Source organism: Oncorhynchus masou, chromosome 22, assembly GCF_036934945.1.
Source record: "Oncorhynchus masou masou isolate Uvic2021 chromosome 22, UVic_Omas_1.1, whole genome shotgun sequence".
Taxonomy (NCBI): Eukaryota; Metazoa; Chordata; class Actinopteri; order Salmoniformes; family Salmonidae; genus Oncorhynchus; species Oncorhynchus masou.
Genome location: NC_088233.1, coordinates 3,447,320 through 3,463,977, shown reverse-complemented (window position 1 = coordinate 3,463,977; position 16,658 = coordinate 3,447,320). Strand labels below are relative to the sequence as shown.

The following is a 16,658-nucleotide window of genomic DNA, read 5'->3' as shown; positions in this document are numbered from 1 at the left end:
ATAGCAGCAATGTTCCAACATCTAGTGGAAAGCCTTCCCAGAAGAGTGGAGGCTGTTATAGCAGCAATGTTCCAACATCTAGTGGAAAGCCTTCCCAGAAGTGGAGAGGAGGCTGCTTATAGCAGCAATGTTCCAACATCTAGTGGAAAGCCTTCCCAGAAGAGTGGAGGCTGTTATAGCAGCAATGTTCCAACATCTAGTGGAAAGCCTTCCCAGAAGAGTGGAGGCTGTTATAGCAGCAATGTTCCAACATCTAGTGGAAAGCCTTCCCAGAAGAGTGGAGGCTGTTATAGCAGCAATGTTCCAACATCTAGTGGAAAGCCTTCCCAGAAGAGTGGAGGCTGTTATAGCAGCAATGTTCCAACATCTAGTGGAAAGCCTTCCCAGAAGAGTGGAGGCTGTTATAGCGGCAATGTTCCAACATCTAGTGGAAAGCCTTCCCAGAAGAGTGGAGGCTGTTATAGCAGCAATGTTCCAACATCTAGTGGAAAGCCTTCCCAGAAGAGTGGAGGCTGTTATAGCAGCAATGTTCCAACATCTAGTGGAAACCCTTCCCAGACGAGTGGAGGCTGTTATAGCAGCAATGATCCAACATCTAGTGGAAAGCCTTCCCAGAAGAGTGGAGGCTGTTATAGCGGCAATGTTCCATCATCTAGCAGCAATGTTCCAACATCTAGTGGAAAGCCTTCCCAGAAGAGTGGAGGTTGTTATAGCAGCAATGTTCCAACATCTAGTGGAAAGCCTTCCCAGAAGAGTGGAGGCTGTTATAGCAGAAATGTTCCAACATCTAGTGGAAAGCCTTCCCAGAAGAGTGGAGGCTGTTATAGCAGCCTTCCCAATGTTCCAACATCTGGAGGCTGGAAATGTTCCAACCTTCCCAGAAGAGTGGAGGCTGTTATAGCAGCAATGTTCCAACATCTAGTGGAAAGCCTTCCCAGAAGAGTGGAGGCTGTTATAGCAGAAATGTTCCAACATCTAGTGGAAAGCCTTCCCAGAAGAGTGGAGGCTGTTATAGCAGAAATGTTCCAACATCTAGTGGAAACCCTTCCCAGAAGAGTGGAGGCTGTTATAGCAGCAATGTTCCAACATCTAGTGGAAAGCCTTCCCAGAAGAGTGGAGGCTGTTATAGCAGCAAAGAGGAGACCAACTCTATATTAATGCCCATGAGATGTTCAACTAGCAGGTGTCCACATACTGTAGTAGCATAATCTGTCATCTTGCTCTATAATTCCAACATGTCAGTTTCTGTTGCCTACCATTCCCCATCATCCATCTATCCATTTATAGTCCCAGACACCTCACCCTCACCCACTCCCTTTCCCTTTCCCTCACCCTAACCATCACCCACTCCCTTTCCCTTTCCCTCACCCTCGCCCTCACCATCACCCACTCCCTTTCCCTCACCCGAACCATCACCTACTCCCTTTCCCTCACCCTAACCCTCACCATCACCCACTCCCTTTCCCTCACCCTAACCATCACCCACTCCCACTCCCTTTCCCTTTCCCTCACCCTAACCATCACCCACTCCCACTCCCTTTCCCTCACCCTAACCATCACCCACTCCCTTTCCCTCACCCTAACCATCACCCACTCCCTTTCCCTTTCCCTTTCCCTCACCCTAACCCCCACCATCACCCACTCCCTTTCCCTCACCCTAACCATCACCCACTCCCTTTCCCTCACCCCCACCATCACCCACTCCCTTTCCCTCACCCTAACCCTCACCATCACCCACTCCCTTTCCCTCACCCCCACTATCTCCCACTCCCTTTCCCTCACCCCCACCATCACCCACTCCCTTCCCCTCACCCTCACCATCACCCACTCCCTTTCCCTCACCATCACCATCACCCACTCCCTTTCCCTCACCCTAAACCTCACCATCACCATCACCCACTCCCTAACCCTCACCCTCACCATCACCCACTCCCTTTCCTTCACCATCACCCACTCCTTTCCCTTTCCCTCACCCTAACCATCACCCACTCCCTAACCCTCACACTCACCATCACCAACTCCCTTTCCCTCACCATCACCATCACCCACTCCCTTTCCCTCACCCTAAGCATCACTCCTTGACTCCCTCCTTCTCCCTGACCTCCCTCCCTCCCCCTCTCCCCCCACCCTAACCACATCCCTAACCCCTTCTCTCACCCTCACCATGTCCCCCATCCCGCCAGCTCACCCTGGTGCGTAGTGTCCTCTGTGTTCAGGCTTGATGTGGTCCTGCTGCTGCTGGTGGTTCTGCTGGTGGTTGTGTTGCCCCAGGCAGGGGTAGTTGTTGTGTCTCAGCAGGCCCAGGGTTGGGGGGTAGGGGGTTTGGCAGGGCTGGGGGAGGGAGTGGGGGTTTCCCTGACGGAGGGGGATAGGGGGGTTCACGCCACACTGCAAACCACCCCCAGAAGAGGAAACTCCGGCTTGGGGTGATGAGTAAGAGTTAGGCCCTGGGGCACCGCTATGGACCTCAGAAAAACAGCTGGGGAAACACAGAGGAGAATATATATATATATTATATATTTACATCTTTTACATTTTGATCTTTTAGCTGCCGTTCTTATCCAGACTTAGTCATTCATCTAAAAGTAGCTACGTCAGACAACCATGTGATTGTGTTCAATTGGAAATGTCCCTAGAATATCATGTTATCAATTGGTTATTGTGTGTTGAGGTGGGTCGTGTTTATCAGGGCACTCAATTGAAAACGTTTTAAAGCGTTTTGCAACGGAAAACAAAAACCTATGTTTTTTGTTGGACAAATCCAGTCCCTTTTTCAGCACATTTTTTCCCCCATTTGATACCTCATAAACGCTACCCTGGTTAGACATACTTGTTGTTTGGTCGCATTGATAAGTTGGTCACAGATGTGTTTGTGTTGTAGCTAACTCCTGTGGTTGTTTGGCATGACAATGACAGACAACCCAGACAGGTGTGGTTCATTAGGCACCAAAAGGATGAAAACTGACTGAAACAGCGAGGGAATACCTGGACCTGTCCAATAAGAAAAACCTAATTTAAGTTTTCAATTACAAAACGTTTTATACCGTTTCCTCTGAGCTACTCACATGTCAGTGCTGTCGTCCTCCTTACTGATGTAGTCCTCCAGAATACTGGTGTCAATGTTCGCTGGCTCCAAGGAGCTGGTAATATCATGACCTACAGAGAGAGAGAGGAGGGGGGGAGTAGAAAAGAGAGAGAGAGCTGTGTAAATGTTGTTGTGCAGACAAACTCATCAAGATATTTATTGTATTCCCAACCGTTGTGGCGAATGTGTTGTACATCAGTTGTACCACCTGAGTGAACTAGACCATAGAGAGTGATGCTGGATTCTGTTTCACTGTTTGGGAATGCTAAGACCAAGACTATGGCCATCTGGATCTTATGTCTGAGTCCAGACATGATCGGTTGGTGTTGGGTTCAGACAGGATGGGCTCAGACAGGATGGGTACAGACAGGATGGGTTGGTGTTTGTTAGGTCCAGACAGGATGGGTTGGTGTTGGGTTCAGACAGGATGGGTTGGTGTTGGGTTCAGACAGGATGGGTTCAGACAGGATGGGTTGGTGTTGGGTTCCAGACAGGATGGGTTCAGACAGGATGGGTTCAGACAGGATGGGTTCAGACAGGATGGGTTGGTGTTGGGTTCAGACAGGATGGGTTCAGACAGGATGGGCTCAGACAGGATGGGTTCAGACAGGATGGGTTAGTGTTGGGTTCAGACAGGAGACAGGGTGGGCTGGTGTTGGGTTCAGACAGGGTGGGTTGGTATTGGGTTCAGACAGGATGGGTTCATCAGGATGGATTAGTGTTGGGTTCAGACAGGATGGGTTAGTGTTGGGTTCAGACAGGGTGGGATGGTGTTGGGTTCAGACAGGGTGGGCTGGTGTTGGGTTCAGACAGGGTGGGCTGGTGTTGACAGGTCATCTGACAGCTGGGTTCAGACAGGATGGGTTCAGACAGGGTGGGCTGGTGTTGACAGGTCATCTGACAGCTGGGTTCAGATGAGTCAGTTCTTTAGTTTACCTCGCTACATTCTTCTTCATGTTCCATTTCTTTTCTGCAAAAAAACAACTATTTTCGCTAATGATAAATACATCTAAAGTACTAATTCTGACATGTCCATTTCAACCAATAGTAAGTATACTACGAAGATTCCTCCTCCTCCTCCTCCTCGTCGTCCTCTTCCTCATCAACAACCAATCAGTAGCCTATACATTGTGCTAGTCTATTGGGTGCACCAGCAATGGTTTTTAGCTTGGTTTAAGTGTTGGCGTGTGAAATAATTCATCCCTCTATTCTCTCACCCAGCTCAACCTCACTCCATCCAGGGACGTGGGACCGTACTCACCCCATCTCAGACAAAGCTCCCCGAATCCACGTGACTCTACCCCATAATCCTCAGAAACACCAGCATGTAGAGCACACAGACACTATTTTACTTAAACTATTTCAACAGGGGATTTCAACAACAAAGCGAGTGAGTGTGACAGAGGTGAAGAATGGGTGAATGAGGTTGGGTAGAGAGGGGTCACAAAGAGGTATACAGTGGGTGGGCCATGGTTAGACAACTTGTCTCTCTCTCTCTCCCTCTCTCTCTCTCTCTCTCTCTCTCTCTCTCTCTCTCTCTCTCTCTCTCTCTCTCTCTCTCTCTCTCTCTCTCTCTCTCTCTCCTCTCTCTCTCTCTCTCTCTCTCTCTCTCTCCCTCTCTCTCTCTCTCTCTCTCTCTCTCTCTCTCTCTCTCTCTCTCTCCCTCTCTCTCTCTCTCTCCCTCTCTCTCTCTCTCTCTCCCTCTCTCTCTCTCACGATAGATGAAGCTGCTACTCAGTTCGGAATGTCAAAAATGTCTGTGTTAGTGTCGCTTTCTCTCTCTCTTCGCCCTCTGTCTTCAAACCCCTTGCTATTTAACATCTCACTTGATCAGCACTCAGCCACCTCTGAATTCCTCTCGTCGCTCTCTGCCGCTCATTCAGTGGTCTTTCCCTCATCTTTAGAAGCAGCCATGTCTCGTTCGTATCGTCCTCTGTGCGTGGTGGTATAGTTTCATAGAAATGTACAGAGTGCTGTTGTTTATCTCTCATACAGCTGGATCACATCAGCATGTGTTTGATGACAGCAAGATGGAGTGTAAAAACAATTAGAGATTATAGATGGAGTGTCTTCAGATGAAAAGTTCTTCGGCAATTCTTGGCAGGACAAGGTTCGTGAATACATGCCAGAGCCAAGGGGGGAGGATGAGAATGACCGAATGAGAGGAGGAGGAGCAGGAGAAGAGGGGGAGAGGAAGAGGAAAGGAGGAAGAGAGAATGAGAGGGGAAGGAAGAGGATGGTTTTCACTTAAATAAAGACCAGATGTGCACCCTGCCCAAACTGGCTGTAAATTCAGACTGGCAGGACTGATAACGAAGAGGGAGTGGGGTGGTTGGAGACAGACAGGGGATACAGAAGGATATATATGAGTGAGTGAGTGAGTGAGTGAGTGAGTAAGTGAGAGAGTGAGAGAGTGAGAGAGAGTGAGTGAGAGAGTGAGAGAGTGAGAGAGTGAGAGAATGAGAGAGTGAGTGAGTGAGTGAGTGAAAGAAAGAGAGAGAGAGAGAGAGAGAGAGAGATGAAGGAATGGGAGCGATTGGGAAAGGAAGTGATAAACAAAAAAAAGCTCTGAAACTAAAATGAGTAACTGCACATTGTAGATGATAGATAAAATGAGAGATGTGAACACAGGGGATTAGAAGAAGGGAACCGAATCCAAAGAGAGCACTACATAAATCCAGACGCTACTCATGCGTTGATATTGTGTCCGAATTAGCAGTAAATCACTAGTTATTATCGGAGTTTGAAAGTGTGGATACTAGAGTGGTGTCCGTGTAACGGATGTGAAACGGCTAGCTTAGTTAGCGGTGGTGCGCGCTAAATAGTGTTTCAATCGGTGACGTCACTTACTCTGAGACCTTGAAGTAGTGGTTCCCTTTGCTCTGCAAGGGCCGCGACTTTTGTGGAGCGATGGGTAACGATGCTTCGTGGGTGAATGTTGTTGATGTGTGCCGACGGTCCCTGGGTCGCGCCCGGGTATGGGCGAGGGACGGTCTAAATTATATATACTTATACTGTTACATCTGCTTTGATGCTCCGCTAAATTAGGACATGCTTCCATTTTCTTTTGCTTGCGCCGTAGTCGCACAAAATGTGGTCCGTTTTTGTTGTCTGTGTGATAATGTAACTTACAGTATAGGGGCAGTAAATCACTAGGACATGTTGAAACAGGAGGGTTACTAGATAGGGCTGTGAGATGCATATCCCTGGCTCCCCTCTATGTCCAGCTGTGTCCCGACAGGGAACAACGCTATGATTGTCAGGACAACCGCTATACAGACAGACTGCCCTTTTCAGATTATAGGGGGGTTGGTCAGTGTGCTGGGGGCCACAGTGTGCTGGGGCAGCAGTGTGGTTGGTCAGGGGCCCCAGTGTGCTGGGGCAGCAGTGTGGTTGGTCAGGGGCCAGTGTGCTGGGGCAGCAGTGTGGTTGGTCAGGGGCCAGTGTGCTGGGGCAGCAGTGTGGTTGGTCAGGGGCCAGTGTGCTGGGGCAGCAGTGTGGTTGGTCAGGGGCCAGTGTGCTGGGGCAGCAGTGTGGTTGGTCAGGGGCCAGTGTGCTGGGGCAGCAGTGTGGTTGGTCAGGGGCCAGTGTGCTGGGGCAGCAGTGTGGTTGGTCAGGGGCCAGTGTGCTGGGGCAGCAGTGTGGGGTCAGGGGCCAGTGTGCTGGGGCAGCAGTGTGGTTGGTCAGGGGCCAGTGTGCTGGGGCAGCAGTGTGGTTGGTCAGGGGCCAGTGTGCTGGGGCAGCAGTGTGGTTGGTCAGGGGCCAGCAGTGTGGTGTGCTGGGGCAGCAGTGTGGTTGGTCAGGGGCCAGTGTGCTGGGGCAGCAGTGTGGTTGGTCAGGGGCCAGTGTGCTGGGGCAGCAGTGTGGTTGGTCAGGGGCCAGTGTGCTGGGACAGCAGTGTGGTTGGTCAGGGGCCCCAGTGTGCTGGGGCAGCAGTGTGGTTGGTCAGGGGCCAGTGTGCTGGGGCAGCAGTGTGGTTGGTCAGGGGCCAGTGTGCTGGGGCAGCAGTGTGGTTGGTCAGGGGCCAGTGTGCTGGGGCAGCAGTGTGGTTGGTCAGGGGCCCCAGTGTGCTGGGGCAGCAGTGTGGTTGGTCAGGGGCCCCAGTGTGCTGGGGCAGCAGTGTGGTTGGTCAGGGGCCAGTGTGCTGGGGCAGCAGTGTGGTTGGTCAGGGGCCAGTGTGCTGGAGCAGCAGTGTGGTTGGTCAGGGGGCCAGTGTGCTATGCCAGTGTTTCAATGCATCAGTTGTCCAACATGTAATAACCCCTTCTGGAGATGACAGAGTTTCACTGGGTGTGTTCATCAATCTAACTGTTGATAATGTCTGTCTGTTGATCGAATGTCTGTCTGTTGATCTAATGTCTGTTCTCTGTTGATCTAATGTCTGTCTGTTGATCTAATGTCTGTTCTCTGTTGATCTAATGTCTGTCTGTTGATCAAATGTCTGTCTGTTGATCTAATGTCTTGTCTGTTGATCGAATGTCTTGTCTGTTGATCTAATGTCTGTTCTCTGTTGATCTAATGTCTGTCTGTTGATCTAATGTCTGTTCTCTGTTGATCTAATGTCTGTCTGTTGATCTAATGACTGTCTGTTGATCTAATGTCTGTCTGTTGATCGAATGTCTTGTCTGTTGATCTAATGTCTGTTCGAATGTCTGTTGATCTAATGTCTGTCTGTTGATCTAATGACTGTCTGTTGATCTAATGTCTGTCTGTTGATCAAATGTCTTGTCTGTTGATCGAATGTCTGTTCTCTGTTGATCTAATGTCTGTCTGTTGATCTAATGTCTGTCTGTTGATCTAATGTCTGTCTGTTGATCTAATGTCTGTTCTCTGTTGATCTAATGTCTGTCTGTTGATCTAATGTCTGTTCTCTGTTGATCTAATGTCTGTCTGTTGATCAAATGTCTGTCTGTTGATCGAATGTCTTGTCTGTTGATCTGTTCTCTGCTGATCTTTCTAGCCATCTTTCTCCTGCAGCAGGACAGTAACCAATGACAACCATTTTAAGAGTCTTTGGTATGACTTGACTGGGGATCAAACCCCCACCCTTCCGATCTCAGGATGGACTCGAACCACATGACCACTGAATTAGTTCCAATCCCATTGTATGAGAGAATACAATTATAACTGAATGACAGTCCAGAACACATCATCAGTGCAGCAGACTACAGTACTGCACAGTATAATGCATTAACACTGCCTGCTCTGTAGAAGCACATTATTTAATTTGCGTGTGTGTGTGTGTGTGTGTGTGTGTGTGTGTGTGTGTGTGTGTGTGTGTGTGTGTGTGTGTGTGTGTGTGTGATCTAATGTCTGTGTGTGTGTGTGTGTGTGTGTGTGTGTGTGTGTGCCTTAATAAATGTTAATAATTCATTATATTCCCAGCAGCACAAATTTCATACTATGATCATCAGACTGTCAATATGACACACACAGTTTCAACCATAATCACTATACTGTCATCACTATACTGTCATCACCATACTGTCATCACCATACTGTCATCACCATACTGTCATCACTATACTGTCATCACCATACTGTCATCACTATACTGTCATCACCATACTGTCATCACCATACTGTCATCACTATACTGTCTATACTGTCATCACCATACTGTCATCACTATACTGTCATCACTATACTGTCATCACCATACTGTCATCACTATACTGTCATCACCATACTGTCATCACTATACTGTTATCACTATACTGTCATCACTATACTGTTATCACCATACTGTTATCACTATACTGTCATCACTATACTGTCATCACTATACTGTCATCACTATACTGTCATCACCATACTGTCATCACCATACTGTTATCACCATACTGTTATCACTATACTGTCATCACCATACTGTCATCACCATACTGTCATCACTATACTGTTATCACCATACTGTTATCACCATACTGTCATCACCATACTGTCATCACCATACTGTCATCACCATACTGTCATCACTATACTGTTATCACCATACTGTTATCACCATACTGTCATCACTATACTGTTATCACCATACTGTCATCACTATACTGTTATCACCATACTGTCATCACCATACTGTCATCACTGTCATATACTGTTATCACCATACTGTTATCACCATACTGTCATCACCATACTGTCATCACCATACTGTCATCACCATACTGTCATCACCATACTGTCATCACTATACTGTTATCACCATACTGTTATCACCATACTGTTATCACCATACTGTCATCACCATACTGTAATCACTATACTGTTATCACCATACTGTAATCACCATCCTGTTATCACCATACTGTCATCACCATACTGTCATCACTATACTGTCATCACCATACTGTTATCACTATACTGTTATCACCATACTGTTATCACTATACTGTTATCACCATACTGTCATCACTATACTGTCATCACTATACTGTCATCACTATACTGTCATCACCATACTGTCATCACCATACTGTCATCACCATACTGTTATCACTGTACTGTTATCACCGTACTGTCATCACCATACTGTCATCACTATACTGTCATCACTATACTGTCATCACCATACTGTCATCACCATACTGTCATCACTATACTGTCATCACCATACTGTCATCACCATACTGTTATCACCATACTGTCATCACTATACTGTCATCACCATACTGTTATCACCATACTGTCATCACTATACTGTTATCACCATACTGTTATCACTATACTGTTATCACCATACTGTTATCACCATACTGTCATCACTATACTGTCATCACCATACTGTTATCACCATACTGTCATCACTATACTGTTATCACCATACTGTTATCACCATACTGTCATCACTATACTGTCATCACCATACTGTCATCACCATACTGTCATCACTATACTGTTATCACCATACTGTTATCACCATACTGTCATCACCATACTGTTACCACCATACAACAACCAAGACTAGCCTGACTTAGTTATTCATCTGTATCACACTGGCCTGAGCTTTGCTCCAAAGTTATTTTAACATTTACATGTTTTAAATTAACCTTTATTTAACTAGGCAAATCAGTTAAGAACAAATTCTTATTTACAATGACGGCATACACCGTCCAAACCAGGACGACGCTGGGCCAACTGTACACCGCCCTATGGGACTCCCAATCACAGCCGCTTGTGATACAGCCTGGATTCGAACCAGGGTGTCTGTAGTAAGCTGAGCTTTTAAAATACATTTTGTATTTTGTATATATATCTTTTTAAACAAGTTACATGAATTATATTGAGAAAGCGGTCATGGAAGTAGCTCTGAATGGTTGGAGCATGAGTAAACTATAGTCCTTCATCAGATGTAATGTCTCAACGGAAACTGTTCCCTGAATCTCAGCTTCCTCGTTCTCCACTCAACTTGTCCCACAACCCGAGTCACAATAGAAAAACAATATAAAAAAAACAACAAATAACAACAAAATGACTGACACATGTAAACAAACATGATTGACATGAGGAAACCCCCTAACAGACAGAGAGACAGACACACATGAGGAAACCCTCTAACAGACAGAGAGACAGACACACAGATGTATTTTAAAAGAGATAGACAGAGAGAGACGTCAGAGAGACAGACACACAGAGATAGACAGAGAGAGACAGTCAGAAAGACAGACACACAGAGATAGACAGAGAGAGACCGTCAGAGAGACAGACACACAGAGATAGACAGAGAGAGACAGTCAGAAAGACAGACACACAGAGATAGTCAGACAGAGACAGTCAGAGAGACAGAGATAGTCAGAGAGACAGAGATAGTCAGAGGGCAGTGTACTGTACCATACGTCGCAGCCAAAGCATGTTGAAGATGAGGAGGAGCACCTGAACCAAAATATGAGAAGATAAAATCCCTCTCTATTTTTCATATGATTCTTTCCCTACAGCTGTCGTGGTAACGCTTTCCGTTTTTCTCCTGAGACCTCCCTGAGAGTCGCAATTTGGGTTTACAAATGTGAGTGGGACTGTGTGTGTGTGTGTGTGTGTGTGTGTGTGTGTGTGTGTGTGTGTGTGTGTGTGTGTGTGTGTGTGTGTGTGTGTGTGTGTGTGTGTGTGTGTGTGTGTGTGTGTGTGTGTGTGTGTGTTGTAATGGGGATTACTCCCCAGTCCAGTCATGAGACAGGGCTGTACCAGTTCGCCACACGTAGCACCCGGCACACCGGGCTGGCCGACCTGGCTCCAAGGATTAGGAGAGGGAGAGAGGGAACGAGAGAGACAGAGAGAAAGAGAGTGAAGAGAGAGTAGGGAATGAAAGAAAGGTAGAGACAGCATGCCATTGACTTGGGGGGGTTCAGAGGAGGGGAGGGGTGAAGAGTACGATAGTACTCTACGATAGTACTCTGATAGTACTCTGATAGTACTCTGCGATAGTACTATGATAGTACTCTGATAGTACTCTGATAGTACTCTGATAGTACTCTGATAGTACTCTGCGATAGTACTATGATAGTACTCTGATAGTACTCTGATAGTACTCTGATAGTACTCTGCGATAGTACTATGATAGTACTCTGCGATAGTACTCTACGATAGTAGTCTGATAGTACTCTGATAGTACTCTGCGATAGTACTATGATAGTACTCTGATAGTACTCTGATAGTACTCTGATAGTACTCTGATAGTACTCTGCGATAGTACTATGATAGTACTCTGATAGTACTCTGATAGTATCTGATAGTATTCTATGATAGTACTCTGATAGTACTCTGATAGTACTCTACGATAGTACTCTGATAGTACTCTGATAGTACTGCTGATAGTACTCTGATAGTATGATAGTACTATGATAGTACTCTGCGATAGTACTCTACGATAGTAGTCTGATAGTACTCTGATAGTACTCTACAATAGTATTCTGCGATAGTACTATGATAGTACTCCGATAGTACTCTACAATAGTAGTCTGATAGTACTCCGATAGTATTCTATGATAGTACTCTGATAGTACTCTGATAGTACTCTACGATAGTACTCTGCGATAGTACTATGATAGTACTCCGATAGTACTCTACAATAGTAGTCTGATAGTACTCCGATAGTACTCTACAATAGTAGTCTGATAGTACTCTACGATAGTACTACAATAGTATTCTGCGATAGTACTATGATAGTACTCCGATAGTACTCTACAATAGTAGTCTGATAGTACTACGATAGTACTCTACGATAGTACTCTGATAGTACTCTGCGATAGTACTATGATAGTACTCTGCGATAGTACTCTGATAGTACTCTGATAGTACTCTGATAGTAGTGGTAGTAGTAGACCTACGAGTTCTATGCATAAAGAGCAATATGTCCAACAGTATCCTTATTCCTTCACACATCATCCCTAAAAAGTACCATATCGACGCAACAAACATTTGTAGACCAGAGAGATTACTGTGCCCAGTAGTACTGACATGTCACGTGATCAGAAAGCTGTAAAGGTGGAAAATAAAACAACCTCTGTGAGCTTGGTAAGCCTGGCTGGTCCTAAACAATGCATTCCTCTAGCGGCCATACACAGACCAGCAGTAAACCACGAACCATGAGACTCTGAGCCAAACGACTGCCCGCACTACATTACACTACACTAACCTTCCACCCTATAGCTCTCAGGGCCTGGAGAATGAGCTGCCCTGAATCACGACAAGAGGTGTATTTAACGAGATGTTTATAGAAAGAGAGGTGTATTTAATGAGAGGTGTATTTAACAAGAGATTTAATTAACGAGAGGTCTATTTTGCGTAACCAGTATTGTCATCGTCATAAAATGGTCCAACATGTCTCACCATTCAAAAGTATTTTCTCCTTATAGTATATTTGTCACGACGTACCTGAGTCCAGTCAGTGAGACTCATTATAGTATATCTGTCACTACGTACCTGAGTCCAGTCAGTGAGACTCATTATAATATATCTGTCACTACGTACCTCGTCCAGTCAATGAGACTCATTATAATATATCTGTCACTACGTACCTCGTCCAGTCAATGAGACTCATTATAATATATCTGTCACTACGTACCTCGTCCAGTCAATGAGACTCATTATAATATATCTGTCACTACGTACCTCGTCCAGTCAGTGAGACTCATTATAATATATCTGTCACTACGTACCTCGTCCAGTCAATGAGACTCATTATAATATATCTGTCACTACGTACCTGAGTCCAGTCAATGAGACTCATTATAATATATCTGTCACTACGTACCCTCGTCCAGTCAGTGAGACTCATTATAATATATCTGTCACTACGTACCTCGTCCAGTCAGTGAGACTCATTATAATATATCTGTCACTACGTACCTCGTCCAGTCAATGAGACTCATTATAATATATCTGTCACTACGTACCTCGTCCAGTCAATGAGACTCATTATAATATATATGTCACTACGTACCTGAGTCCAGTCAGTGAGACTCATTATAATATATATGTCACTACGTACCTCGTCCAGTCAGTGAGACTCATTATAATATATCTGTCACTACGTACCTCGTCCAGTCAGTGAGACTCATTATAATATATCTGTCACTACGTACCTCGTCCAGTCAATGAGACTCATTATAATATATCTGTCACTACGTACCTCGTCCAGTCAATGAGACTCATTATAATATATCTGTCACTACGTACCTCGTCCAGTCAATGAGACTCATTATAATATATCTGTCACTACGTACCTCGTCCAGTCAGTGAGACTCATTATAATATATCTGTCACTACGTACCTCGTCCAGTCAGTGAGACTCATTATAATATATATGTCACTACGTACCTCGTCCAGTCAGTGAGACTCATTATAATATATATGTCACTACGTACCTCGTCCAGACAGTGAGACTCATTATAATATATCTGTCACTACGACGTCCAGTCAGTGAGACTCATTATAATATATCTGTCACTACGTACCTCGTCCAGTCAGTGAGACTCATTATAATATATCTGTCACTACGTACCTCGTCCAGTCAGTGAGACTCATTATAATATATCTGTCACTACGTACCTCGTCCAGTCAGTGAGACTCATTATAATATATCTGTCACTACGTACCTCGTCCAGTCAATAAGACTCATTATAATATATCTGTCACTACGTACCTGAGTCCAGTCAATGAGACTCATTATAATATATCTGTCACTACGAGACCTCGTCCAGTCAATGAGACTCATTATAATATATCTGTCACTACGTACCTCGTCCAGTCAGTGAGACTCATTATAATATATCTGTCACTACGACACCTGAGTCCAGTCAATGAGACTCATTATAATATATCTGTCACTACGTACCTCGTCCAGTCAGTGAGACTCATTATAATATATCTGTCACTACGTACTCGTCCAGTCAGTGAGACTCATTATAATATATCTGTCACTACGTACCTCGTCCAGTCAGTGAGACTCATTATAATATATATGTCACTACGTACCTCGTCCAGTCAGTGAGACTCATTATAATATATATGTCACTACGTACCTCGTCCAGTCAGTGAGACTCATTATAATATATCTGTCACTACGTACCTCGTCCAGTCAATGAGACTCATTATAATATATCTGTCACTACGTACCTGAGTCCAGTCAATGAGACTCATTATAATATATCTGTCACTACGTACCTCGTCCAGTCAATGAGACTCATTATAATATATCTGTCACTACGTACCTCGTCCAGTCAGTGAGACTCATTATAATATATCTGTCACTACGTACCTCGTCCAGTCAATGAGACTCATTATAATATATCTGTCACTACGTACCTCGTCCAGTCAGTGAGACTCATTATAATATATATGTCACTACGTACCTCGTCCAGTCAATGAGACTCATTATAATATATCTGTCACTACGTACCTCGTCCAGTCAGTGAGACTCATTATAATATATATGTCACTACGTACCTCGTCCAGTCAGTGAGACTCATTATAATATATCTGTCACTACGTACCTCGTCCAGTCAATGAGACTCATTATAATATATCTGTCACTACGTACCTCGTCCAGTCAGTGAGACTCATTATAATATATCTGTCACTATGTACCTGAGTCCAGTCAGTGAGACTCATTATAATATATATGTCACTACGTACCTCGTCCAGTCAGTGAGACTCATTATAATATATATGTCACTACGTACCTCGTCCAGTCAGTGAGACTCATTATAATATATCTGTCACTACGTACTCGTCCAGTCAATGAGACTCATTATAATATATCTGTCACTACGTACCTCGTCCAGTCAGTGAGACTCATTATAATATATCTGTCACTACGTACCTCGTCCAGTCAGTGAGACTCATTATAAAGTATCTGTCACTATGTACCTGAGTCCAGTCAGTGAGACTCATTATAATATATCTGTCACTACGTACCTCGTCCAGTCAATAAGACTCATTATAATATATCTGTCACTACGTACCTCGTCCAGTCAGTGAGACTCATTATAATATATCTGTCACTATGTACCTGAGTCCAGTCAGTGAGACTCATTATAATATATCTGTCACTACGTACCTCGTCCAGTCAGTGAGACTCATTATAATATATCTGTCACTACGTACCTCGTCCAGTCAGTGAGACTCATTATAATATATCTGTCACTACGTACCTCGTCCAGTCAATAAGACTCATTATAATATATCTGTCACTACGTACCTCGTCCAGTCAGTGAGACTCATTATAATATATCTGTCACTAGTACCTGTCCAGTCAGTGAGACTCATTATAATATATCTGTCACTACGTACCTCGTCCAGTCAGTGAGACTCATTATAATATATCTGTCACTACGTACCTCGTCCAGTCAGTGAGACTCATTATAATATATCTGTCACTACGTACCTGAGTCCAGTCAATGAGACTCATTATAATATATCTGTCACTACGTACTCGTCCAGTCAATGAGACTCATTATAATATATCTGTCACTACGTACTCGTCCAGTCAGTGAGACTCATTATAATATATCTGTCACTACGTACCTGAGTCCAGTCAATGAGACTCATTATAATATATCTGTCACTACGTACTTCGTCCAGTCAGTGAGACTCATTATAATATATCTGTCACTACGTACCTCGTCAGTCAGTGAGACTCATTATAATATATCTGTCACTACGTAGTACTCGTCCAGTCAGTGAGACTCATTATAATGTATATGTCACTACGTACCTCGTCCAGTCAGTGAGACTCATTATAATATATCTGTCACTACGTACCTCGTCCAGTCAGTGAGACTCATTATAATGTATATGTCACTACGTACCTCGTCCAGTCAGTGAGACTCATTATAATATATCTGTCACGACGTACCTCGTCCAGTCAGTGAGACTCATTATAATATATCTGTCACTACGTACCTCGTCCAGTCAGTGAGACTCATTATAATATATCTGTCACTACGTACCTCGTCCAGTCAATGAGACTCATTATATAATATATCTGTCACTACGTACCTCGTCCAGTCAGTGAGACTCATTATAATATATCTGTCACTACGTACCTCGTCCAGTCAGTGAGACTCATTATAAT

The 16,658-nt window shown here is 44.6% G+C and overlaps 1 protein-coding gene across 3 annotated transcripts in view; it reads right to left on the bottom strand.

The window, feature by feature from the left end:
* Positions 1-16,658, bottom strand: part of myrf (myelin regulatory factor) — an 86,499-nt gene that overhangs the window by 61,540 nt on the left and 8,301 nt on the right. For all 3 annotated transcript variants that reach the window (XM_064929093.1, XM_064929094.1, XM_064929096.1), the window contains exons 2-3: positions 3,066-3,156; positions 2,189-2,479 (exon numbers count right to left, since the gene is read on the bottom strand). In XM_064929093.1, the coding sequence (XP_064785165.1) occupies positions 2,189-2,479; positions 3,066-3,156 (382 nt within the window). The remainder of the gene's footprint in view (positions 1-2,188; positions 2,480-3,065; positions 3,157-16,658) is intronic.